This window comes from Diprion similis, chromosome 9, assembly GCF_021155765.1.
Source record: "Diprion similis isolate iyDipSimi1 chromosome 9, iyDipSimi1.1, whole genome shotgun sequence".
In the NCBI taxonomy this organism is placed as follows: Eukaryota; Metazoa; Arthropoda; class Insecta; order Hymenoptera; family Diprionidae; genus Diprion; species Diprion similis.
The window spans coordinates 4,161,732-4,188,850 of NC_060113.1; the positions used below are offsets into that span (position 1 = coordinate 4,161,732).

General features: G+C 41.2%; 2 protein-coding genes across 2 annotated transcripts; one reads left to right on the forward strand and one right to left on the reverse strand.

The window, feature by feature from the left end:
* Window positions 1-1,353: 1,353 nt before the first annotated feature.
* Window positions 1,354-4,788, forward strand: LOC124410255 (hemoglobin-2). Its single transcript, XM_046888480.1, has 4 exons — window positions 1,354-1,771; window positions 2,351-2,509; window positions 3,186-3,411; window positions 4,006-4,788. The coding sequence occupies exons 2-4, from the start codon at window positions 2,355-2,357 to the stop codon at window positions 4,135-4,137; spliced, it is 513 nt and encodes a 170-aa protein (XP_046744436.1). The 5' UTR covers window positions 1,354-1,771; window positions 2,351-2,354; the 3' UTR covers window positions 4,138-4,788.
* A 1,729-nt stretch (window positions 4,789-6,517) lies between these two features.
* On the reverse strand, window positions 6,518-7,093 carry LOC124410146. The gene is made up of 2 exons (XM_046888308.1): window positions 6,883-7,093; window positions 6,518-6,804 (listed from the first exon to the last, which is right to left on the reverse strand). The coding sequence occupies exons 1-2, from the start codon at window positions 7,091-7,093 to the stop codon at window positions 6,518-6,520; spliced, it is 498 nt and encodes a 165-aa protein (XP_046744264.1).
* Window positions 7,094-27,119: the final 20,026 nt, after the last annotated feature.

A 27,119-nucleotide genomic window follows, 5' to 3' on the forward strand; every position in this document is an offset into this window, starting at 1 on the left:
CGTTCAATCATTACATTTTTGTTAAATTACAACATTCAATAACGATGCAAATTAAAATTTTGTAAACGTTGCAGATGGCACACGTTTTTCATCAAGCCACAAGCAGGATTTAACAAACATTGTTTATTGACTATTTTTGAAATGTTTGAATTACCAACAGAGAAAAACGTGAAATTAATTAGAAATGCGATTCTTGTCTATTATTTTCAACGCAATCGACGTTACATTTATTGTAACATCTCGAATGCTGGAAAAATATAATCGTGAGTAATAATTTTTCAAGAAACAGGAAGAGTATGATCGTGGCTAGAAAGACTGGAGTAGGAATCGAATTGAGAGGCGTGGTGCTTCTCGGTGATTTTCCAAGTTGTACAATCATACACTTTTCATTTCACATACACGTTCCTATATTGTAACATTTATGGAACGCAAAATGAATCCCTGATGTATCCCCGAGGCTTTGTCTCGGAGGTAGGCAGGTACGTGAAATGCCTCCGTAAATATCAAATCCTTCCCCGACTTGCACGTAACTATAACTTGACTAGATACTGCAATCCGTCTTCTGCAGGATGACGTCGAAACTAACAAACATTTATCATGCATGTTAACATTTATAATCCAGTAGATCCGGATATAGTGCAAATAGAGCAATGATTCCTCTCATCGACCGTTCATTTTTGTAGGTCAAACCGTGCAATTCACAAATATGTGACAGAGCAGCACCTGCAATGCAGAAAACGACTGGGTGAATTTAAATATTTTTACGAAGGGACGTAGGTCAGGTCAATCGAAAACTTGTATAAAGTGGGATAAAAATATAAACCACGGTGTCACAAAATCAATATGGCCGCCGTTAACGTGCTTGAGATTCTATTTCGTATATGCTATCGTTTCCAGTGCTCATCACTTGTCGATCGATATCTCGTGCTAAATAAATCACTGGCAAGAACTTTCGAGTCCCGAGTTAATCCCTCGTGACAATTGTGTAAGAAAAAAGACTTCAGCGTCGTGCGAAATTTGCCCTTATCATTCGCTATGGAAAACCATAACTCTTCTATGAGAAGTTTCCGAGATCCGTGATCTTCTCTGATCGAAGAGTGAATTTTTGAGGGGTGGTCATAGGGTTAAATGAAGTGAGCTTGCAATCGACGCCGACGTCGAAGCATGGCGATGATCATCGATCAGCGCGTGCATGTGCGGTGCTCGCATGGCATATCATCGTGTTAATTACGGAGTTGCAGCGCAATTTAAGTGATGCAATCAATGCTGCGAGGCGGGGAGGGACGTTGAGGGCGTCCCAAGAGTCATGAGCGTCGTCGTCGGTTTGCTCGGCGGCGCAGGGCAGGGAGGAGCAGTGGTGTCGGTATATTTATGTGACCGTCCTGGCGGGCTGCTTCCAAATACAATTCAGTGAAAGCATCGCAGGGAGCCGCAGCAGCAGCAGCAGCAGCAGCAGCAGCAGTAGCAGAAGCGATAACCCGAATACCAAGAGTGCGGTGCACTGATATGACTTTTTAATTTTATGTATCTAGCAAATTTACAACCGACCAGAATTTTCTAGTCGCTAGAATTTTTTATAAACTGTTCCAACAGTTCGCGAAGAATATTATACTCTAGTGCAGTGGCCCTGTAAAATAACCAATTTACACATACGTAATTTAAACAGTACGTTGTGTGCTGTGAGAAAATAATCGCAACCAGCTGACACGTGTTGTTCAACAAGCACCCTGGGAAAAAGTTAATTCTATTCACCCTGCATCCCGTTTTCTACGTGAGTATTCCTGCAGCGGTCCAGAGCATGCTTTTGCCATCAAGAAAACTAGAGAACTGATTCAGCAATTTTTGAAAACGATCATGACTGAAAAACTATTCGTTTTCCTTCAAACAGACGTATTGCGCTCGATTCTGAAATATGTTGGAATTTTGTTATCGAGGTATCCCGTTCACTCAGTTTATTCGTTTATCTGGGCAGCTAAAAACTATGATCTGTATTTATTTGAGAATCGGACGATCCAGAAACTCAGATAGTAATCATTTTGCACGTCCTATTGTTCACCGCTCTCTTTCTGTATGCTTTAAACTTATTCCGAGAGGATCGATGAAATTCACGCGGGGCTCTCGATCTACCAGTGAAATTTCGAGCGCTATGCAATATCGTAATTATTCAAAAGCTTTTACCCTTGTAGAATTTAAGTGACCCCTGTAATTTTCAGGCGATTCATTCGTCGCATTATTCTCGCATTCCCTTTCAAAGCTGCACGTGTTGCCCCCGGCTTTTTTAAAGTACGCTCCAAAACTTTATCGGAAGTCGATGCCTCGCTTATCACTGTTCTGTTTATACCCCCCGTAGCGACATGGGAGGTTTGTTGTCTTCGTATTGGGGATATCCTGGTGACGACGAATTAGATCCGGCGAGTGGTCTGACAGGAAAACAAAAAAGACTGGTCACAGAAACGTGGGGGATCATGCGACAGGATCCCATGAAACTTGGAATAGCAGTTATGATGAGGTGAGTGATTTTTACCCCGCGCATTTATATCGCCCTTGAATTTATTACCTAATGTACGATTCTGGTAGCGTATATTTTGTTATCGAGTCTATACGTTCACATCATGATTTCGTTAGTGATAATCAGATTATTGTATAGAAATCGGCAGCAAGCACAGATTTCGATGCATAATTTAATCTTGCGAAAATGTTCTTATCTCATTATTACCGATAAATTATGATTTTTTACGATATCTAATCAAGCTAACTTGACCTTAGATATAAATTTTCTCATTCGTCACGCAAATAGAAATCATTCTGCATTCCAGCCTCCATGAGAATCAGTAGATACATGAACATAGTTATCGGTAAGTGAGGTAATTTATTATCTCACTAATTAGGCTTGCGGAATACGTAAGAAATAAATGAGACGAAAGCAGGCGAGTAATCTCGCGGTTTTTCTACTCACAATCAGATCAATTGTGCTTTGCTACTTGATAGTAGCATCTTGTTTCTTTTTCTTTCTTCTCACTCTTTTCTTACTCTGTTTCTTCGTGCTGTTGTAATACTTTTTAAGGGCGCTTTTTTCCTTGTGTTAACCCCGATACGAGTCGACCCTAAACGTCTACATGACCCATAAGATGTGGTTGGTTACATAATGTTATTGAAATAACGTACCACTGACATATTTTCAACAGATTATTCACCAAACATCCCGATTACCGGAGCCAGTTTCACGCCTTCAAAGATACACCCCACGAAGATCTACCAAAAAACAAGAGGTTTCAGGCTCACGCATCGGCCATCGCAAACGCGTTAAGTACCATCATTGATTCCCTGAAGGATCCCGGCCTGCTGGAAGCTATTTTAATATCCCTTGGGGAGAAACACCATAAGCGTGGACAGACCATAGAACATTTTAACGTGAGTTTGAGCATTGAGTTATTGAATTTATAGGTACATTACCTTCATCGGAATCCAGAAGACCCCGGAACTATTAGCTATTCACTCTAGCCGTTGAAAATATTTACAGAAATTTGATTCTGGGTCCATTGCTGATCAGTAATCACAACGTCTTTGTTGGAAATTTAAATTGTGTTCTATTAGCCGCGCATGAACTGTCCTCGCCAGTTGACTGTAACAATGGTCGTATTGATTTAATATTCAGTTCGCGTCTGATTATAAATTCCCTATTGCCAAGGTGAAGAGCAACGTGCTTCAATCACGATGCTACATAGAGATAACCGCGCCTTGTTATTATTCGAATACATACATTGTGCACGTATTACGTACCGTTCGATCATTCGTTGAAAGAAAAGAACGAAGAAAGAAAACTCACTGTTGATACCTATGTCGTCAGTATTATAATATTTGAATTAAATATCTTGGTTCCAAAGTATTATTTAAACAAATATTATACGGTATAAATAGGGCGAAGACTAGATCCAGGAACTGGCGATTGGTTTATTGCCAGTCAATAAAATGCGTAACAGTTACAATGGCGTGTGATAATTTCAGAATCTCAAACTGGTACTGCTGGCCGTCTTCAAAGAATTTCTGGGCTCGAGGTGGACGCCAGAAGTGAATGATGCCTGGAGCAAAGCTCTCGACTTCGTATACAGCATCATCTTTAAGGTGTACGCGTTGTGATTAACCCGAATAAACAAGGCCGAAGGCCTCGTTCTTCAGGCGCAAAGTATGGGACGGAATATGTTATTGTTAACCATAACCGACTTTTACGGGGTTTACTGGCGTAGAAGGAATGACGTTCTTTTTTATATAGCAATGCTATCGCAACGATTATTTATAATTCTATTACACCTCAATGTTACTACGGTGGCTTGAAGAATGGCCTCACTTATATCGTAAACACATGACGATATCGAGTTGGCACGTTGCTGAGTTGAGAATCGTAGCAAACGAATATAACTGAGGGTCATTATGATACGAAGGATATGCAGTCCGGAGGGATTTGAACGTTTTTTTTAAATTTATTTATATTGAATGTATGTGTGCACATTTTTTTATTCATTTTTCTTATAATAATACATAATATAAATAAAGTTTTTGAAACGCGCGTTACTGATATTTTCCCGCATTGATCATTCGATTTGGACTCTATAATATTAAGGAATTACCAGATTATTGTACGATCGTGATTCCTCCTACAAGTGAATTTTAACAAATTAAAAATATCCCCTGGACCGGAGCTTCCTGAAATTAAAACCAGTTCTCGAACTGATTATTCGATTTGTTAATTTTAGAATTTTCCAGGGCGTTTAGGAAATGAAATTAGATCTCACTAAATCCCTGCACTCACATCACTATGGGGTTTTGATTTCACACGTACTGTTATATAATTATTGTTCATTCAACTTCGTTCGTTCACTGTAAATAAAAATAAATGCGTATAACGGAACGACCTCCGTTTCCTTTTTTTCATCTCCTTTGCCGTGGGCTGGTTCTACATCATTAAATAACGTAATCGCTTGGTGACCCGTACTGAAATAACAAAGCGGCATTGAAACGCAAATGTAAGTTCAAGCAATAAAACATAATACGATGTGATAATGAATATCTGTGCGAGACGTGAAGCTGCCGGGTTATCCAACCCTTTTATTAGAGGGCAGAAAAACAACTCTAACACCGCTCCAGGCTTCAAGATCTCATTAACTAAGCGAGTCGGAAAATTCATGTGAATTAAGTACGAAGCGGTGGATCAATATCGCGTAATTGATCGCATTGGCATTCTCCAGGTATCTCCAATCAGAGAATAATTAGTACATCTCGAGGAAACTGCACGTACGTACTGTGCCTTCCTTGGCAGCGATATAGGGAAGTTCAATTCACTTCCTTAATAAATTAATTTAAGCTAATTGATTGATACAGCTAAACTTCTAATCTGGAGACTCTCCCTGCACTCTGTTTAATTACGTTTTCAGTCTGATTTGATTCTTGATTTAAAGTCTGAGATCATCAATCGATAGTTCACGTCGCATATAATAGTATAATTCGCGTGATGTTGAGTCTCCGGAATAAACATGCAATCTGCACCTTTTGTTGGGTGAAAAATCTATACCGTGTACACAGGTACGCAAATTCAAGTGTCTTGTCAGACTGATATCAGGTTTTTATTTCAGACTAGCTAAGTATACCTATACATGTATCGACAATACTGACGGTATGATATAATCACAGTATGGTACACGAAATACCACAACAACGTTTCTTCTTCTGCAATGGCGGAAGTGAATCCGTTGTCGGTAGTAAGTTTTTCTTACTATCATTGAGGGTCACTGAGGCATTTTTCTTCTTTCGTTTTTTAATCCTCTTTCTCTTTTTCTGGTTTACGCCTGTCACGATTGACCCGCTCCTTGCGCCCTTTTCCTGATCGATAGCGCTTGAATAAGAAGTTTATACGCACATGCAGTATTCGAACCAATCGAGTAGTAACTGGATAACGCGAATTAATTTTATCCTATCAACCACTGTGTCAGCACTTCCAGCTGACTGTACTCCACAAGGTAATTACCTATTATTATTCCGCTGTTCAAGCGAAAGCCTGACACGATGGAATACCAACAAAACGCAGATCACCGCCAAGGCAGTAAGCAATAGAACTAACGAGGCAAACATAAGAGTGTCCACAGGAAGCCAAGGATCTTCTTCAGCGAGCTGATCTATTGACTCCATCGTTTCACCAGATCTGAGGTAATGAAAAGTACTTGACTAATTAGCATTGTCCTTTCAAATCGTGGGGCGGAAATGGTACTTGCTTTGGAACCGGTACTTCACGGTCTACAAGGCACCAGGGTCACGAGACTCAACTTTTAAAATACACGCAAGGTTTAAGAACCCTGAAGTAATTGAACTATTGATTGAAACTGTAGACTTCTATTCAGAGGAATACGAAATTCCACGCATTCAATATTCGGGGATATGAAAGAGATAGGAATTTTTTTTTTCATAAAGTGCATCGGAACCAAGCGTGCATAGCAATTTTACCGCACAAATGTAATTGTGGCATTATTTAGGAAAAAGATGGAAGAATAGAGTACGCAAAATAGTTGGTCCCGACTCTTCTTTCGACAGTGTCTTCTGACTCCTGTTCACCGAAGGGCTTATCCAATGCTTTATCCAAATCATTCCCAAGCTGCTTGAACGTTGTTTTTCCTAACCAGTCGGCCAGATCATTACGGTTCAACTGACGAAGACGGTGTTCGATCTCTTCATGAGTTTGTCCACGACCCTCGCCCGGGGAACTATTCCAATGAAGAAGTTGCCGAAGACAGGGGATATCGTCGTTGACTTTCCTTTCTACGTAAGGGAGCCAATTAGGTGTAGCACTTTCGAAACTGTACCAATAAATTATACGGAGGAAACTTGTCGGCATACCGGCACCTGATATACTTTCTGGAAGTTCGAAAGAATTATAATGAAGTGCCGCCACCAGACGACGACATTCTGCGGGGTCAAGATGCCCAGCCAGATATTCAAGCTCGGAAAGATTGATGTCAATGGTGCACAGAGCTCGATTAACCTTGCTCGTGGAGAAATACAGGAATAAAAGGATGAACATACAGGTTAGATAAGTGACGCATATCATATTGCGCGTTTCGAACTACATTTCCGTCACAGTAATAAACATACGAACGGGATTTCTCACGAAAATTAACATGGATGATACGAAATGTTGCAAGTCCCTGATGACATTAGAACAAAGAACAAAGAAATATGTAGGCTTCAAAAATGCGGATTATATTCCTCTGTAAACAATTTTATATAATAATGATGTTGTTAACCTGTAAGGTGAAAAACCAGTAAGTTAGACTGAGCACTTTTTTTGATTGGTATGTATAATTAAAATGAGAAGTCACAACCAGTAGATCGTAGGATGAACAGCTGAGAGAATCCGTGAAAAATAGGTAAAAGTTTGCCGATCTATGGTAACCGCGACTTGAAACTATGCGCAATTGATAAATTCTCTACGACATCGCGTCCAAACAATATCTGAATGGATCGATCCTAACTTTTTTCGAGATCGGCCAAAATTATGCTGGAAATGTTCAAAGATTAGGAATAATAATGTTGCAATTTTCAGATCAATGAATTTTTGATTTGAAAATCGATTATCATGACTCTTGCTCAACCGATTGGATCTTCGAAAATCTTATGAAGACATCTTGAACAGCGAATGACTAACAGTAACTAACTGGAACAACACAAAGGAATTTTGTCGTTCTTTGGCTGTCCTCCACACTCCTCAAAAAAATCTTGACTAATTGAACCCCCAGGACTGCAAAAAAAGATCTGTAACAGGAAACAAACAGAATTTGAAGAAATACAAAGAAAATGCGACGAAAATTGATGTTTATTCATTTAATTACTGAACACATAAAATGAAGACAAACCAATATCGTACGTCATAGATCGTATTACGCAAAGGTGTACTGCACCTGTACGCTAGGCAAAACTTGATCTGTATTTCGAAACTGTGATGATAACTAACTAACTCGTATATAGTATTTATCATATTTAACCGAAGTCGATGTATAATACACACCTAGTTCCATACATAAGATTCGGATTTGGTCTGTGACGTTTAGTTATATTATTGCATTCGTCTGTGTCTTAGCGTTGCGTTAAGCTCTATTTGTCAAATTGTTTAATTACTCCACACTGAGTACCGAAAACTTGTACGAAACATGGAAAATGTTAAATAAAGTATAAGTTTCAAATAGCAATTTGTGATTTTAGTGGCCCACTTTTGCAAAAGCTAGACTGAAAGTTTATTTATTTCGTCGATAACTATTCACGCGTTGTTGACCTAGTGAACATTGTTTGCTTGCTCGTTTCGAGCACGAAAAGGGTAATCAAGCATGCGGGACAGGCATGTAATGAACAAAAAAACAGACACCTATGAAACACTGGAATATTTCCTGGTCTTTCGAATGTAACTTTGGGTCGGTCGCTCCCGGTGTATTCAGTCTATGCGTAATCAGAAGTTTGGCCGAAAATCCGATAAAGTTGGCCTTAGTTTTTTGATGATTATCGCAGCCGAGAATTTTTCGTCTCAGAATCGATTCGTACGACCCCTTCTAGATTAATTGGACGCCCAGGAACTCAGAAAACACAGGAAAATGAGCGTGGGACCAACAGTAGAGAAATTACGACGCAAATACCAAGAGCAGAAAAATTGAGAGAATACGTCTTTCGTTTTTTGGCTGTAACTTTTGATCCGTTGCTCGCAGCGAATTCGGACTGCGGTCGAACGATTTCTCTCGCATGATTACATCGAAATGGTAACTGAAAGAATTTATTGCAGCACTTTTCAAAGTCGTCGAAATTTTCACCAAAAATGCAAAGGGGTTAGCCTTGGATTTTTTTTGGCCTAAAAATCTTTTGTCTGGGAATCGATTATTATGACGCTTTTTAGACTAATTCGACGCCCAGGAACTCAGAAAACACATGAAAAACAGCGTAGGACCAGCAGCAGAGAAATGGCGATGAAAATCTGCAGTTTTTCGGCTGTAACTTTACAGGTGTTGCTCGCAGCGCATTGGGACTGCGATCAATCGATTTCTCTCGCAAAATTACGTCGGAATAGTGTTCTGAAGAATTAATTGCAGCACTTTTCAAAGTCGTCGAAATTTTCACCAAAAATGCAAAGGGGTTAGCCTTGGATTTTTTTTGGCCGAAAAATCTTTAGTCTGGGAATCGATTATTATGACGCCTTTTAGACTAATTCGACGCCCAGGAACTCAGAAAACACATGAAAAACAGCGTAGGACCAGCAGCAGAGAAATGGCGATGAAAATCTGCAGTTTTTCGGCTGTAACTTTACAGGTGTTGCTCGCAGTGCATTGGGACTGCGATCAATCGATTTCTCTCGCAAAATTACGTCGGAATAGTGTTCTAGAGAATTAATTGCAGCACTTTTCAAAGTCGTCGAAATTTTTACCAAAAATGCAAAGGGGTTAGACTTGGATTTTTTTTGACTGAAAAATCTTTCGTCTTGGAATCGTTTTGTATGACCCTTTCCGGAGTAAATCGACCCCCAGGAACTCAAAAAACACACGAAAAAAAGCGTAGGACTACAGCAGAGAAATGAGGACGAAAATAAGCAGTTTTTCGCCTCTAACTTTTGATCCGTTGCTCGCAGCGTATTGGGACTGCGCTTAATCGATTTCTCTCGCAAAATTACGTCGGAATAGTGCCTGACAAAATTAATTGCAGCACTTTTCAAAGTCGTCGAAATTTTCACCAAAAATGCAAAGGGGTTAGCCTTGGATTTTTTTTGGCCGAAAAATCTTTTGTCTTGGAATCGATTTGTCTGACCCTTTCCGGAGTAAATCGACCCCCAGGAACTCAAAAAACACACGAAAAAGAGCGTAGGACCAACAGCAGAGAAATGAGGACGAAAATAAGCAGTTTTTCGCCTCTAACTTTTGATCCGTTGCTCGCAGCGTATTGGGACTGCGCTTAATCGATTCCTCTCGCAAAATTACGTAGAAATAGTGCCTGACAAAATTAATTGCAGCATTTTTCAAAGTCGTCGAAATTTTCACCAAAAATGCAAAGGGGTTAGCCTTGGATTTTTTTTGGCCGAAAAATCTTTTGTCTTGGAATCGATTTGTATGACCCTTTCCGGAGTGAATCGACCCCCAGGAACTCAAAAAACACACGGAAAAAAGCGTAGGACCAACAGCAGAGAAATGAGGACGAAAATAAGCAGTTTTTCGCCTCTAACTTTTGATCCGTTGCTCGCAGCGTATTGGGACTGCGCTTAATCGATTCCTCTCGCAAAATTACGTCGGAATAGTGCCTGACAAAATTGATTGCAGCTTTTTTCAAAGTCGTCGAAATTTTCACCAAAAATGCAAAGGGGTTAGCCTTGGATTTTTTTTGGCCGAAAAATCTTTTGTCTGGAAATCGATTATTATGACGCTTTTGAGACTAATTCGACGCCCAGGAACGCAGAAAACACATGAAAAACAGCGTAGGACCAGCAGCAGAGAAATGGCGATGAAAATCTGCAGTTTTTCGGCTGTAACTTTACAGGTGTTGCTCGCAGCGCATTGGGACTGCGATCAATCGATTTCTCTCGCAAAATTACGTCGGAATAGTGTTCTAAAGAATTAATTGCAGCACTTTTCAAAGTCGTCGAAATTTTCACCAAAAATGCAAAGGGGTTAGCCTTGGATTTTTTTTGGCCGGAAAATCTTTTGTCTTGGAATCGATTTGTATGACCCTTTCCGGAGTAAATCGACCGCCAGGAACTCAAAAAACACTCGGAAAAAAGCGTGGGACCAACAGCAGAGAAATGAGGACGAAAATAAGCAGTTTTTCGCCTCTAACTTTTGATCCGTTGCTCGCAGCGTATTGGGACTGCGCTCAATCGATTCCTCTCGCAAAATCACGTCGGAATAGAGCCTGACAAAATTAATTGCAGCTTTTTTCAAAGTCGTCGGAATTTTCACCAAAAATGCAAAGGGGTTAGCCTTGGATTTTTTTTGGCTGAAAAATCTTTTGTCTTGGAATCGATTCGTATGACCCTTTCCGGACTAAATCGACCTCCAGAAACTCAAAAAACACACGAAAAAGAGCGTAGGACCAACAGCAGAGAAATGAGGACGAAAATAAGCAGTTTTTCGCCTCTAACTTTTGATCCGTTGCTCGCAGCGTATTGGAACTGCGCTCAATCGATTCCTCTCGCAAAATTACGTCGGAATAGTGCCTGACAAAATTAATTGCAGCACATTTCAAAGTCGTCGAAATTTTCACCAAAAATGCAAAGGGGTTAGCCTTGGATTTTTTTTGGCCGAAAAATCTTTTGTCTTGGAATCGATTTGTATGACCCTTTCCGGAGTAAATTGACCCCCAGGAACTCAAAAAACACACGAAAAAGAGCGTAGGACCAACAGCAGAGAAATGAGGACGAAAATAAGCAGTTTTTCGCCTCTAACTTTTGATCTGTTGCTCGCAGCGTATTGGGACTGCGCTTAATCGATTCCTCTCGCAAAATTACGTAGGAATAGTGCCTGACAAAATTAATTGCAGCACTTTTCAAAGTCGTCGAAATTTTCACCAAAAATGCAAAGGGGTTAGCCTTGGATTTTTTTTGGCCGGAAAATCTTTTGTCTTGGAATCGATTTGTATGACCCTTTCCGGACTAAATCGACCCCCAGGAACTCAAAAAACACACGAAAAAGAGCGTAGGACCAACAGCGGAGAAATGAGGACGAAAATAAGCAGTTTTTCGCCTCTAACTTTTGATCCGTTGCTCGCAGCGTATTGGGACTGCGCTTAATCGATTCCTCTCGCAAAATTACGTAGGAATAGTGCCTGACAAAATTAATTGCAGCACTTTTCAAAGTCGTCGAAATTTTTACCAAAAATGCAAAGGGGTTAGCCTTGGATTTTTTTTGGCCGAAAAATCTATTGTCTTGGAATCGATTTGTATGACCCTTTCCGGAGTAAATCGACCCCCAGGAACTCAAAAAACACACGAAAAAGAGCGTAGGACCAACAGCAGAGAAATGAGGACGAAAATAAGCAGTTTTTCGCCTCTAACTTTTGATCCGTTGCTCGCAGCGTATTGGGACTGCGCTTAATCGATTCCTCTCGCAAAATTACGTCGGAATAGTGCCTGTCAAAATTAATTGCAGCACTTTTCAAAGTCGTCGAAATTTTCACCAAAAATGCAAAGGGGTTAGCCTTGGATTTTTTTTGGCCGAAAAATCTTTTGTCTTGGAATCGATTTGTATGACCCTTTCCGGAGTAAATCGACCCCCAGGAACTCAAAAAACACACGAAAAAGAGCGTAGGACCAACAGCAGAGAAATGAGGACGAAAATGAGCAGTTTTTTGCCTCTAACTTTTGATCCGTTGCTCGCAGCGTATTGGGACTGCGCTTAATCGATTCCTCTCGCAAAATTACGTCGGAATAGTGCCTGACGAAATTAATTGCAGCACTTTTCAAAGTCGTCGAAATTTCCACCAAAAATGCAAAGGGGTTAGCCTTGGATTTTTTTTGGCCGAAAAATCTTTTGTCTTGGAATCGATTTGTATGACCCTTTCCGGAGTAAATCGACCCCCAGGAACTCAAAAAACACACGAAAAAGAGCGTAGGACCAACAGCAGAGAAATGAGGACGAAAATAAGCAGTTTTTCGCCTCTAACTTTTGATCCGTTGCTCGCAGCGTATTGGGACTGCGCTTAATCGATTCCTCTCGCAAAATTACGTCGGAATAGTGCCTGACAAAATTAATTGCAGCACTTTTCAAAGTCGTCGAAATTTTCACCAAAAATGCAAAGGGGTTAGCCTTGGATTTTTTTTGGCCGAAAAATCTTTTGTCTTGGAATCGATTCGTATGACCCTTTCCGGAGTAAATCGACCCCCAGGAACTCAAAAAACACACGAAAAAGAGCGTAGGACCAACAGCAGAGAAATGAGGACGAAAATAAGCAGTTTTTCGCCTCTAACTTTTGATCCGTTGCTCGCAGCGTATTGGGACTGCGCTCAATCGATTCCTCTCGCAAAATTACGTCGGAATAGTGCCTGACAAAATTAGTTGCAGCACTTTTCAAAGTCGTCGAAATTTTCACCAAAAATGCAAAGGGGTTAGCCTTGGATTTTTTTTGGCCGAAAAATCTTTTGTCTTGGAATCGATTTGTATGACCCTTTCCGGAGTAAATCGACCCCCAGGAACTCAAAAAACACACGGAAAAAAGCGTAGGACCAACAGCAGAGAAATGAGGACGAAAATAAGCAGTTTTTCGCCTCTAACTTTTGATCCGTTGCTCGCAGCGTATTGGGACTGCGCTTAATCGATTCCTCTCGCAAAATTACGTCGGAATAGTGCCTGACAAAATTAATTGCAGCTTTTTTCAAAGTCGTCGAAATTTTCACCAAAAATGCAAAGGGGTTAGCCTTGGATTTTTTTTGGCCGAAAAATCTTTTGTCTTGGAATCGATTTGTATGACCCTTTCCGGAGTAAATCAACCCCCAGGAACTCAAAAAACACACGAAAAAGAGCGTAGGACCAACAGCAGAGAAATGAGGACGAAAATAAGCAGTTTTTCGCCTCTAACTTTTGATCCGTTGCTCGCAGCGTATTGGGACTGCGCTTAATCGATTCCTCTCGCAAAATTACGTCGGAATAGTGCCTGACAAAATTATTTGCAGCTTTTTTCAAAGTCGTCGAAATTTCCACCGAAAATGCAAAGGGGTTAGCCTTGGATTTTTTTTGGCCGAAAAATCTTTTGTCTTGGAATCGATTTGTATGACCCTTTCCGGAGTAAATCGACCCCCAGGAACTCAAAAAACACACGAAAAAGAGCGTAGGACCAACAGCAGAGGAATGAGGACTAAAATAAGCAGTTTTTTGCCTCTAACCTTTGATCCGTTGCTCGCAGCGTATTGGAACTGCGCTTAATCGATTCCTCTCGCAAAATTACGTCGGAATAGTGCCTGACAAAATTAATTGCAGCACTTTTCAAAGTCGTCGAAATTTTCACCAAAAATGCAAAGGGGTTAGCCTTGGATTTTTTTTGGCCGAAAAATCTTTTGTCTTGAAATCGATTTGTATGACCCTTTCCGGAGTAAATCGACCCCCAGGAACTCAAAAAACACACGAAAAAGAGCGTAGGACCAACAGCAGAGAAATGAGGACGAAAATGAGCAGTTTTTTGCCTCTAACTTTTGATCCGTTGCTCGCAGCGTATTGGGACTGCGCTTAATCGATTCCTCTCGCAAAATTACGTCGGAATAGTGCCTGACGAAATAATTGCAGCACTTTTCAAAGTCGTCGGAATTTCCACCAAAAATGCAAAGGGGTTAGCCTTGGATTTTTTTTGGCCGAAAAATCTTTTGTCTTGGAATCGATTTGTATGACCCTTTCCGGAGTAAATCGACCCCCAGGAACTCAAAAAACACACGAAAAAGAGCGTAGGACCAACAGCAGAGAAATGAGGACGAAAATAAGCAGTTTTTCGCCTCTAACTTTTGATCCGTTGCTCGCAGCGTATTGGGACTGCGCTTAATCGATTCCTCTCGCAAAATTACGTCGGAATAAAGCCTGACAAAATTAATTGCAGCACTTTTCAAAGTCGTCGAAATTTTCACCAAAAATGCAAAGGGGTTAGCCTTGGATTTTTTTTGGCCGAAAAATCTTTTGTCTTGGAATCGATTTGTATGACCCTTTCCGGACTAAATCGACCCCCAGGAACTCAAAAAACACACGAAAAAGAGCGTAGGACCAACAGCAGAGAAATGAGGACGAAAATAAGCAGTTTTTTGCCTCTAACTTTTGATCCGTTGCTCGCAGCGTATTGGAACTGCGCTTAATCGATTCCTCTCGCAAAATTACGTCGGAATAGTGCCTGACAAAATTAATTGCAGCACATTTCAAAGTCGTCGAAATTTTCACCAAAAATGCAAAGGGGTTAGCCTTGGATTTTTTTTGGCCGAAAAATCTTTTGTCTTGGAATCGATTTGTATGACCCTTTCCGGAGTAAATCGACCCCCAGGAACTCAAAAAACACACGAAAAAGAGCGTAGGACCAACAGCAGAGAAATGAGGACGAAAATAAGCAGTATTTCGCCTCTAACTTTTGATCCGTTGCTCGCAGCGTATTGGAACTGCGCTTAATCGATTCCTCTCGCAAAATTACGTCGGAATAGTGCCTGACAAAATTAATTGCAGCACTTTTCAAAGTCGTCGTAATTTTCACCAAAAATGCAAAGGGGTTAGCCTTGGATTTTTTTTGGCCGAAAAATCTTTTGTCTTGGAATCGATTTGTATGACCCTTTCCGGACTGAATCGACCCCCAGGAACTCAAAAAACACACGAAACAGATCGTAGGACCAACAGCAGAGAAATGAGGACGAAAATAAGCAGTTTTTTGCCTCTAACTTTTGATCCGTTGCTCGCAGCGTATTGGAACTGCGCTTAATCGATTCCTCTCGCAAAATTACGTCGAAATAGTGCCTGACAAAATTAATTGCAGCACTTTTCAAAGTCGTCGAAATTTTCACCAAAAAATGCAAAGGGGTTAGCCTTGGATTTTTTTTGGCCGAAAAATCTTTTGTCTTGGAATCGATTTGTATGACCCTTTCCGGAGTATATCGACCCCCAGGAACTCAAAAAACACACGAAAAAGAGCGTAGGACCAACAGCAGAGAAATGAGGACGAAAATAAGCAGTTTTTCGCCGCTAACTTTTGATCCGTTGCTCGCAGCGTATTGGGACTGCGCTTAATCGATTCCTCTCGCAAAATTACGTCGGAATAGTGCCTGACAAAATTAATTGCAGCACTTTTCAAAGTCGTCGAAATTTCCACCAAAAATGCAAAGGGGTTAGCCTTGGATTTTTTTTGGCCGAAAAATCTTTTGTCTTGGAATCGATTTGTATGACCCTTTCCGGAGTAAATCGACCCCCAGGAACTCAAAAAACACACGAAAAAGAGCGTAGGACCAACAGCAGAGAAATGAGGACGAAAATGAGCAGTTTTTTGCCTCTAACTTTTGATCCGTTGCTCGCAGCGTATTGGAACTGCGCTTAATCGATTCCTCTCGCAAAATTACGTCGGAATAGTGCCTGACAAAATTAATTGCAGCACTTTTCAAAGTCGTCGAAATTTTCACCAAAAATGCAAAGGGGTTAGCCTTGGATTTTTTTTGGCCGAAAAATCTTTTGTCTTGGAATCGATTTGTATGACCCTTTCCGGACTAAATCGACCCCCAGGAACTCAAAAAACACACGAAAAAGAGCGTAGGACCAACAGCAGAGAAATGAGGACGAAAATAAGCAGTTTTTTGCCTCTAACTTTTGATCCGTTGCTCGCAGCGTATTGGGACTGCGCCTAATCGATTCCTCTCGCAAAATTACGTCGGAATAAAGCCTGACAAAATTAATTGCCGCACTTTTCAAAGTCGTCGAAATTTTCACCAAAAATGCAAACGGGTTAGCCTTGGATTTTTTTTGGCCGAAAAATCTTTTGTCTTGGAATCGATTTGTATGACCCTTTCCGGACTAAGTCGACCCCCAGGAACTCAAAAAACACACGAAAAAGAGCGTAGGACCAACAGCAGAGAAATGAGGACGAAAATAAGCAGTTTTTTGCCTCTAACTTTTGATCCGTTGCTCGCAGCGTATTGGAACTGCGCTTAATCGATTCCTCTCGCAAAATTACGTCGGAATAGTGCCTGACAAAATTAATTGCAGCACTTTTCAAAGTCGTCGAAATTTTCACCAAAAATGCAAAGGGGTTAGCCTTGGATTTTTTTTGGCCGAAAAATCTTTTGTCTTGGAATCGATTTGTATGACCCTTTCCGGACTAAATCGACCCCCAGGAACTCAAAAAACACACGAAAAAGAGCGTAGGACCAACAGCAGAGAAATGAGGACGAAAATAAGCAGTTTTTTGCCTCTAACTTTTGATCCGTTGCTCGCAGCGTATTGGGACTGCGCCTAATCGATTCCTCTCGCAAAATTACGTCGGAATAAAGCCTGACAAAATTAATTGCCGCACTTTTCAAAGTCGTCGAAATTTTCACCAAAAATGCAAACGGGTTAGCCTTGGATTTTTTTTGGCCGAAAAATCTTTTGTCTTGGAATCGATTTGTATGACCCTTTCCGGACTAAGTCGACCCCCAGGAACTCAAAAAACACACGAAAAAGAGCGTAGGACCAACAGCAGAGAAATGAGGACGAAAATAAGCAGTTTTTTGCCTCTAACTTTTGATCCGTTGCTCGCAGCGTATTGGAACTGCGCTTAATCGATTCCTCTCGCAAAATTACGTCGGAATAGTGCCTGACAAAATTAATTGCAGCACATTTCAAAGTCGTCGAAATTTTCACCAAAAATGCAAAGGGGTTAGCCTTGGATTTTTTTTGGCCGAAAAATCTTTTGTCTTGGAATCGATTTGTATGACCCTTTCCGGAGTAAATCGACCCCCAGGAACTCAAAAAACACACGAAAAAGAGCGTAGGACCAACAGCAGAGAAATGAGGACGAAAATAAGCAGTTTTTCGCCTCTATCTTTTGATCCGTTGCTCGCAGCGTATTGGGACTGCGCTTAATCGATTCCTCTCGCAAAATTACGTCGGAATAGTGCCTGACAAAATTAATTGCAGCACTTTTCAAAGTCGTCGAAATTTTCACCAAAAATGCAAAGGGGTTAGCCTTGGATTTTTTTTGGCCGAAAAATCTTTTGTCTTGGAATCGATTTGTATGACCCTTTCCGGAGTAAATCGACCCCCAGGAACTCAAAAAACACACGAAAAAGAGCGTAGGACCAACAGCAGAGAAATGAGGACGAAAATAAGCAGTTTTTCGCCTCTAACTTTTGATCCGTTGCTCGCAGCGTATTGGGACTGCGCTTAATCGATTCCTCTCCCAAAATTACGTCGGAATAGTGCCTGTCAAAATTAATTGCAGCACTTTTCAAAGTCGTCGAAATTTTCACCAAAAATGCGAAGGGGTTAGCCTTGGATTTTTTTTGGCCGAAAAATCTTCTGTCTTGAAATCGATTTGTATGACACTTTCCGGAGTAAATCGACCCCCAGGAACTCAAAAAACACACGAAAAAGAGCGTAGGACCAACAGCAGAGAAATGAGGACGAAAATGAGCAGTTTTTTGCCTCTAACTTTTGATCCGTTGCTCGCAGCGTATTGGGACTGCGCTTAATCGATTCCTCTCGCAAAATTACGTCGGAATAGTGCCTGACAAAATTAATTGCAGCTTTTTTCAAAGTCGTCGAAATTTTCACCAAAAATGCAAAGGGGTTAGCCTTGGATTTTTTTTGGCCGAAAAATCTTTTGTCTTGGAATCGATTTGTATGACCCTTTCCGGACTAAATCGACCCCCAGGAACTCAAAAAACACACGAAAAAGAGCGTAGGACCAACAGCAGAGAAATGAGGACGAAAATGAGCAGTTTTTTGCCTCTAACTTTTGATCCGTTGCTCGCAGCGTATTGGAACTGCGCTTAATCGATTCCTCTCGCAAAATTACGTCGGAATAGTGCCTGACAAAATTAATTGCAGCACTTTTCAAAGTCGTCGAAATTTTCACCAAAAATGCAAAGGGGTTAGCCTTGGATTTTTTTTGGCCGAAAAATCTTTTGTCTTGAAATCGATTTGTATGACCCTTTCCGGAGTAAATCGACCCCCAGGAACTCAAAAAACACACGAAAAAGAGCGTAGGACCAACAGCAGAGAAATGAGGACGAAAATGAGCAGTTTTTTGCCTCTAACTTTTGATCCGTTGCTCGCAGCGTATTGGAACTGCGCTTAATCGATTCCTCTCGCAAAATTACGTCGGAATAGTGCCTGACAAAATTAATTGCAGCACTTTTCAAAGTCGTCGAAATTTTCACCAAAAATGCAAAGGGGTTAGCCTTGGATTTTTTTTGGCCGAAAAATCTTTTGTCTTGGAATCGATTTGTATGACCCTTTCCGGACTAAATCGACCCCCAGGAACTCAAAAAACACACGAAAAAGAGCGTAGGACCAACAGCAGAGAAATGAGGACGAAAATAAGCAGTTTTTTGCCTCTAACTTTTGATCCGTTGCTCGCAGCGTATTGGGACTGCGCCTAATCGATTCCTCTCGCAAAATTACGTCGGAATAAAGCCTGACAAAATTAATTGCCGCACTTTTCAAAGTCGTCGAAATTTTCACCAAAAATGCAAACGGGTTAGCCTTGGATTTTTTTTGGCCGAAAAATCTTTTGTCTTGGAATCGATTTGTATGACCCTTTCCGGACTAAGTCGACCCCCAGGAACTCAAAAAACACACGAAAAAGAGCGTAGGACCAACAGCAGAGAAATGAGGACGAAAATAAGCAGTTTTTTGCCTCTAACTTTTGATCCGTTGCTCGCAGCGTATTGGAACTGCGCTTAATCGATTCCTCTCGCAAAATTACGTCGGAATAGTGCCTGACAAAATTAATTGCAGCACTTTTCAAAGTCGTCGAAATTTTCACCAAAAATGCAAAGGGGTTAGCCTTGGATTTTTTTTGGCCGAAAAATCTTTTGTCTTGGAATCGATTTGTATGACCCTTTCCGGACTAAATCGACCCCCAGGAACTCAAAAAACACACGAAAAAGAGCGTAGGACCAACAGCAGAGAAATGAGGACGAAAATAAGCAGTTTTTTGCCTCTAACTTTTGATCCGTTGCTCGCAGCGTATTGGGACTGCGCCTAATCGATTCCTCTCGCAAAATTACGTCGGAATAAAGCCTGACAAAATTAATTGCCGCACTTTTCAAAGTCGTCGAAATTTTCACCAAAAATGCAAACGGGTTAGCCTTGGATTTTTTTTGGCCGAAAAATCTTTTGTCTTGGAATCGATTTGTATGACCCTTTCCGGACTAAGTCGACCCCCAGGAACTCAAAAAACACACGAAAAAGAGCGTAGGACCAACAGCAGAGAAATGAGGACGAAAATAAGCAGTTTTTTGCCTCTAACTTTTGATCCGTTGCTCGCAGCGTATTGGAACTGCGCTTAATCGATTCCTCTCGCAAAATTACGTCGGAATAGTGCCTGACAAAATTAATTGCAGCACATTTCAAAGTCGTCGAAATTTTCACCAAAAATGCAAAGGGGTTAGCCTTGGATTTTTTTTGGCCGAAAAATCTTTTGTCTTGGAATCGATTTGTATGACCCTTTCCGGAGTAAATCGACCCCCAGGAACTCAAAAAACACACGAAAAAGAGCGTAGGACCAACAGCAGAGAAATGAGGACGAAAATAAGCAGTTTTTCGCCTCTATCTTTTGATCCGTTGCTCGCAGCGTATTGGGACTGCGCTTAATCGATTCCTCTCGCAAAATTACGTCGGAATAGTGCCTGACAAAATTAATTGCAGCACTTTTCAAAGTCGTCGAAATTTTCACCAAAAATGCAAAGGGGTTAGCCTTGGATTTTTTTTGGCCGAAAAATCTTTTGTCTTGGAATCGATTTGTATGACCCTTTCCGGAGTAAATCGACCCCCAGGAACTCAAAAAACACACGAAAAAGAGCGTAGGACCAACAGCAGAGAAATGAGGACGAAAATAAGCAGTTTTTCGCCTCTAACTTTTGATCCGTTGCTCGCAGCGTATTGGGACTGCGCTTAATCGATTCCTCTCCCAAAATTACGTCGGAATAGTGCCTGTCAAAATTAATTGCAGCACTTTTCAAAGTCGTCGAAATTTTCACCAAAAATGCGAAGGGGTTAGCCTTGGATTTTTTTTGGCCGAAAAATCTTCTGTCTTGAAATCGATTTGTATGACACTTTCCGGAGTAAATCGACCCCCAGGAACTCAAAAAACACACGAAAAAGAGCGTAGGACCAACAGCAGAGAAATGAGGACGAAAATGAGCAGTTTTTTGCCTCTAACTTTTGATCCGTTGCTCGCAGCGTATTGGGACTGCGCTTAATCGATTCCTCTCGCAAAATTACGTCGGAATAGTGCCTGACAAAATTAATTGCAGCTTTTTTCAAAGTCGTCGAAATTTTCACCAAAAATGCAAAGGGGTTAGCCTTGGATTTTTTTTGGCCGAAAAATCTTTTGTCTTGGAATCGATTTGTATGACCCTTTCCGGACTAAATCGACCCCCAGGAACTCAAAAAACACACGAAAAAGAGCGTAGGACCAACAGCAGAGAAATGAGGACGAAAATGAGCAGTTTTTTGCCTCTAACTTTTGATCCGTTGCTCGCAGCGTATTGGAACTGCGCTTAATCGATTCCTCTCGCAAAATTACGTCGGAATAGTGCCTGACAAAATTAATTGCAGCACTTTTCAAAGTCGTCGAAATTTTCACCAAAAATGCAAAGGGGTTAGCCTTGGATTTTTTTTGGCCGAAAAATCTTTTGTCTTGAAATCGATTTGTATGACCCTTTCCGGAGTAAATCGACCCCCAGGAACTCAAAAAACACACGAAAAAGAGCGTAGGACCAACAGCAGAGAAATGAGGACGAAAATGAGCAGTTTTTTGCCTCTAACTTTTGATCCGTTGCTCGCAGCGTATTGGGACTGCGCTTAATCGATTCCTCTCGCAAAATTACGTCGGAATGGTGCCTGACGAAATTAATTGCAGCACTTTTCAAAGTCGTCGAAATTTCCACCAAAAATGCAAAGGGGTTAGCCTTGGATTTTTTTTGGCCGAAAAATCTTTTGTCTTGAATCGATTTGTATGACCCTTTCCGGAGTAAATCGACCCCCAGGAACTCAAAAAACACACGAAAAAGAGCGTAGGACCAACAGCAGAGAAATGAGGACGAAAATGAGCAGTTTTTTGCCTCTAACTTTTGATCCGTTAATCGCAGCGTATTGGGACTGCGCTTAATCGATTCCTCTCGCAAAATTACGTCGGAATAGTGCCTGTCAAAATTAATTGCAGCACTTTTCAAAGTCGTCGAAATTTTCACCAAAAATGCAAAGGGGTTAGCCTTGGATTTTTTTTGGCCGAAAAATCTTTTGTCTTGGAATCGATTTGTATGACCCTTTCCGGACTAAATCGACCCCCAGGAACTCAAAAAACACACGAAAAAGAGCGTAGGACCAACAGCAGAGAAATGAGGACGAAAATGAGCAGTTTTTTGCCTCTAACTTTTGATCCGTTGCTCGCAGCGTATTGGAACTGCGCTTAATCGATTCCTCTCGCAAAATTACGTCGGAATAGTGCCTGACAAAATTAATTGCAGCACTTTTCAAAGTCGTCGAAATTTTCACCAAAAATGCAAAGGGGTTAGCCTTGGATTTTTTTTGGCCGAAAAATCTTTTGTCTTGAAATCGATCTGTATGACCCTTTCCGGAGTAAATCGACCCCCAGGAACTCAAAAAACACACGAAAAAGAGCGTAGGAACAACAGCAGAGAAATGAGGACAAAAATGAGCAGTTTTTTGCCTCTAACTTTTGATCCGTTGCTCGCAGCGTATTGGGACTGCGCTTAATCGATTCCTCTCGCAAAATTACGTCGGAATAGTGCCTGACAAAATTAATTGCAGCTTTTTTCAAAGTCGTCGAAATTTTCACCAAAAATGCAAAGGGGTTAGCCTTGGATTTTTTTTGGCCGAAAAATCTTTTGTCTTGGAATCGATTTGTATGACCCCTTCCGGAGTAAATCGACCCCCAGGAACTCAAAAAACACACGAAAAAGAGCGTAGGACCAACAGCAGAGAAATGAGGACGAAAATAAGCAGTTTTTCGCCGCTAACTTTTGATCCGTTGCTCGCAGCGTATTGGGACTGCGCTTAATCGATTCCTCTCGCAAAATTACGTCGGAATAGTGCCTGTCAAAATTAATTGCAGCACTTTTCAAAGTCGTCGAAATTTTCACCAAAAATGCAAAGGGGTTAGCCTTGGATTTTTTTTGACCGAAAAATCTTTTGTCTTGGAATCGATTTGTATGACCCTTTCCGGACTAAATCGACCCCCAGGAACTCAAAAAACACACGAAAAAGAGCGTAGGACCAACAGCAGAGAAATGAGGACGAAAATAAGCAGTTTTTTGCCTCTAACTTTTGATCCGTTGCTCGCAGCGTATTGGAACTGCGCTTAATCGATTCCTCTCGCAAAATTACGTCGGAATAGTGCCTGACAAAATTAATTGCAGCACATTTCAAAGTCGTCGAAATTTCCACCAAAAATGCAAAGGGGTTAGCCTTGGATTTTTTTTGGCCGAAAAATCTTTTGTCTTGGAATCGATTTGTATGACCCTTTCCGGAGTAAATCGACCCCCAGGAACTCGAAAAACACACGAAAAAGAGCGTAGGACCAACAACAGAGAAATGAGGACGAAAATGAGCAGTTTTTTGCCTCTGACTTTTGATCCGTTGCTCGCAGCGTATTGGGACTGCGCTTAATCGATTCCTCTCGCAAAATTACGTCGGAATGGTGCCTGACGAAATTAATTGCAGCACTTTTCAAAGTCGTCGAAATTTCCACCAAAAATGCAAAGGGGTTAGCCTTGGATTTTTTTTGGCCGAAAAATCTTTTGTCTTGGAATCGATTTGTATGACCCTTTCCGGAGTAAATCGACCCCCAGGAACTCAAAAAACACACGAAAAAGAGCGTAGGACCAACAGCAGAGAAATGAGGACGAAAATGAGCAGTTTTTTGCCTCTAACTTTTGATCCGTTGCTCGCAGCGTATTGGGACTGCGCTTAATCGATTCCTCTCGCAAAATTACGTCGGAATAGTGCCTGTCAAAATTAATTGCAGCACTTTTCAAAGTCGTCGAAATTTTCACCAAAAATGCAAAGGGGTTAGCCTTGGATTTTTTTTGGCCGAAAAATCTTTTGTCTTGGAATCGATTTGTATGACCCTTTCCGGACTAAATCGACCCCCAGGAACTCAAAAAACACACGAAAAAGAGCGTAGGACCAACAGCAGAGAAATGAGGACGAAAATAAGCAGTTTTTTGCTTCTAACTTTTGATCCGTTGCTCGCAGCGTATTGGAACTGCGCTTAGTCGATTCCTCTCGCAAAATTACGTCGGAATAGTGCCTGACAAAATTAATTGCAGCACTTTTCAAAGTCGTCGAAATTTTCACCAAAAATGCAAAGGGGTTAGCCTTGGATTTTTTTTGGCCGAAAAATCTTTTGTCTTGAAATCGATTTGTATGACCCTTTCCGGAGTAAATCGACCCCCAGGAACTCAAAAAACACACGAAAAAGAGCGTAGGACCAACAGCAGAGAAATGAGGACGAAAATGAGCAGTTTTTTGCCTCTAACTTTTGATCCGTTGCTCGCAGCGTATTGGGACTGCGCTTAATCGATTCCTCTCGCAAAATTACGTCGGAATGGTGCCTGACGAAATTAATTGCAGCACTTTTCAAAGTCGTCGAAATTTCCACCAAAAATGCAAAGGGGTTAGCCTTGGATTTTTTTTGGCCGAAAAATCTTTTGTCTTGGAATCGATTTGTATGACCCTTTCCGGAGTAAATCGACCCCCAGGAACTCAAAAAACACACGAAAAAGAGCGTAGGACCAACGGCAGAGAAATGAGGACGAAAATGAGCAGTTTTTTGCCTCTAACTTTTGATCCGTTGCTCGCAGCGTATTGGGACTGCGCTTAATCGATTCCTCTCGCAAAATTACGTCGGAATAGTGCCTGTCAAAATTAATTGCAGCACTTTTCAAAGTCGTCGAAATTTCCACCAAAAATGCAAAGGGGTTAGCCTTGGATTTTTTTTGGCCGAAAAATCTTTTGTCTTGGAATCGATTTGTATGACCCTTTCCGGAGTAAATCGACCCCCAGGAACTCAAAAAACACACGAAAAAGAGCGTAGGACCAACGGCAGAGAAATGAGGACGAAAATGAGCAGTTTTTTGCCTCTTACTTTTGATCCGTTGCTCGCAGCGTATTGGGACTGCGCTTAATCGATTCCTCTCGCAAAATTACGTCGGAATAGTGCCTGTCAAAATTAATTGCAGCACTTTTCAAAGTCGTCGAAATTTTCACCAAAAATGCAAAGGGGTTAGCCTCGGATTTTTTTTGGCCGGAAATCTTTTGTCTTGGAATCGATTTGTATGACCCTTTCCAGAGTGAATCGACCCCCAGGAACTCAAAAAACACACGAAAAAGAGCGTAGGACCAACAGCAGAGAAATGAGGACGAAAATGAGCAGTTTTTTGCCTCTAACTTTTGATCCGTTGCTCGCAGCGTATTGGGACTGCGCTTAATCGATTCCTCTCGCAAAATTACGTCGGAATGGTGCCTGACGAAATTAATTGCAGCACTTTTCAAAGTCGTCGAAATTTCCACCAAAAATGCAAAGGGGTTAGCCTTGGATTTTTTTTGGCCGAAAAATCTTTTGTCTTGGAATCGATTTGTATGACCCTTTCCGGAGTAAATCGACCCCCAGGAACTCAAAAAACACACGAAAAAGAGCGTAGGACCAACAGCAGAGAAATGAGGACGAAAATAAGCAGTTTTTCGCCTCTAACTTTTGATCCGTTGCTCGCAGCGTATTGGGACTGCGCTTAATCGATTCCTCTCGCAAAATTACGTCGGAATAGTGCCTGTCAAAATTAATTGCAGCACTTTTCAAAGTCGTCGAAATTTTCACCAAAAATGCAAAGGGGTTAGCCTTGGATTTTTTTTGGCCGAAAAATCTTTTGTCTTGGAATCGATTTGTATGACTCTTTCCGGAGTAAATCGACCCCCAGGAACTCAAAAAACACACGAAAAAGAGCGTAGGACCAACAGCAGAGAAATGAGGACGAAAATGAGCAGTTTTTTGCCTCTTACTTTTGATCCGTTGCTCGCAGCGTATTGGGACTGCGCTTAATCGATTCCTCTCGCAAAATTACGTCGGAATAGTGCCTGACGAAATTAATTGCAGCACTTTTCAAAGTCGTCGAAATTTCCACCAAAAATGCAAAGGGGTTAGCCTTGGATTTTTTTTGGCCGAAAAATCTTTTGTCTTGGAATCGATTTGTATGACCCTTTCCGGAGTAAATCGACCCCCAGGAACTCAAAAAACACACGAAAAAGAGCGTAGGACCAACAGCAGAGAAATGAGGACGAAAATGAGCAGTTTTTTGCCTCTAACTTTTGATCCGTTAATCGCAGCGTATTGGGACTGCGCTTAATCGATTCCTCTCGCAAAATTACGTCGGAATAGTGCCTGTCAAAATTAATTGCAGCACTTTTCAAAGTCGTCGAAATTTTCACCAAAAATGCAAAGGGGTTAGCCTTGGATTTTTTTTGGCCGAAAAATCTTTTGTCTTGGAATCGATTTGTATGACCCTTTCCGGACTAAATCGACCCCCAGGAACTCAAAAAACACACGAAAAAGAGCGTAGGACCAACAGCAGAGAAATGAGGACGAAAATGAGCAGTTTTTTGCCTCTAACTTTTGATCCGTTGCTCGCAGCGTATTGGAACTGCGCTTAATCGATTCCTCTCGCAAAATTACGTCGGAATAGTGCCTGACAAAATTAATTGCAGCACTTTTCAAAGTCGTCGAAATTTTCACCAAAAATGCAAAGGGGTTAGCCTTGGATTTTTTTTGGCCGAAAAATCTTTTGTCTTGGAATCGATTTGTATGACCCTTTCCGGAGTAAATCGACCCCCAGGAACTCAAAAAACACACGGAAAAAAGCGTAGGACCAACAGCAGAGAAATGAGGACGGAAATAAGCAGTTTTTCGCCTCTAACTTTTGATCCGTTGCTCGCAGCGTATTGGGACTGCGCTTAATCGATTCCTCTCGCAAAATTACGTCGGAATAGTGCCTGACAAAATTGATTGCAGCTTTTTTCAAAGTCGTCGAAATTTTCACCAAAAATGCAAAGGGGTTAGCCTTGGATTTTTTTTGGCCGAAAAATCTTTTGTCTTGAAATCGATTTGTATGACCCTTTCCGGAGTAAATCGACCCCCAGGAACTCAAAAAACACACGAAAAAGAGCGTAGGACCAACAGCAGAGAAATGAGGACGAAAATGTGCAGTTTTTTGCCTCTAACTTTTGATCCGTTGCTCGCAGCGTATTGGGACTGCGCTTAATCGATTCCTCTCGCAAAATTACGTCGGAATAGTGCCTGACGAAATTAATTGCAGCACTTTTCAAAGTCGTCGAAATTTCCACCAAAAATGCAAAGGGGTTAGCCTTGGATTTTTTTTGGCCGAA

Bases quoted from the DNA above. Each gene is read 5' to 3' on its own strand.
- LOC124410255 (XM_046888480.1), top strand. From the start codon at position 2,355: ATGGGAGGTTTGTTGTCTTCGTATTGGGGATATCCTGGTGACGACGAA. The intron at 2,510-3,185 runs GTGAGTGATTTT...TATTTTCAACAG, and splicing joins GGAATAGCAGTTATGATGAG to ATTATTCACCAAACATCCCG. The intron at 3,412-4,005 runs GTGAGTTTGAGC...TGATAATTTCAG, and splicing joins AGACCATAGAACATTTTAAC to AATCTCAAACTGGTACTGCT.
- LOC124410146 (XM_046888308.1), bottom strand. From the start codon at position 7,093: ATGATATGCGTCACTTATCTAACCTGTATGTTCATCCTTTTATTCCTG. The intron at 6,805-6,882 runs GTATGCCGACAA...TCCCTTACGTAG, and splicing joins AGAAAGTATATCAGGTGCCG to AAAGGAAAGTCAACGACGAT.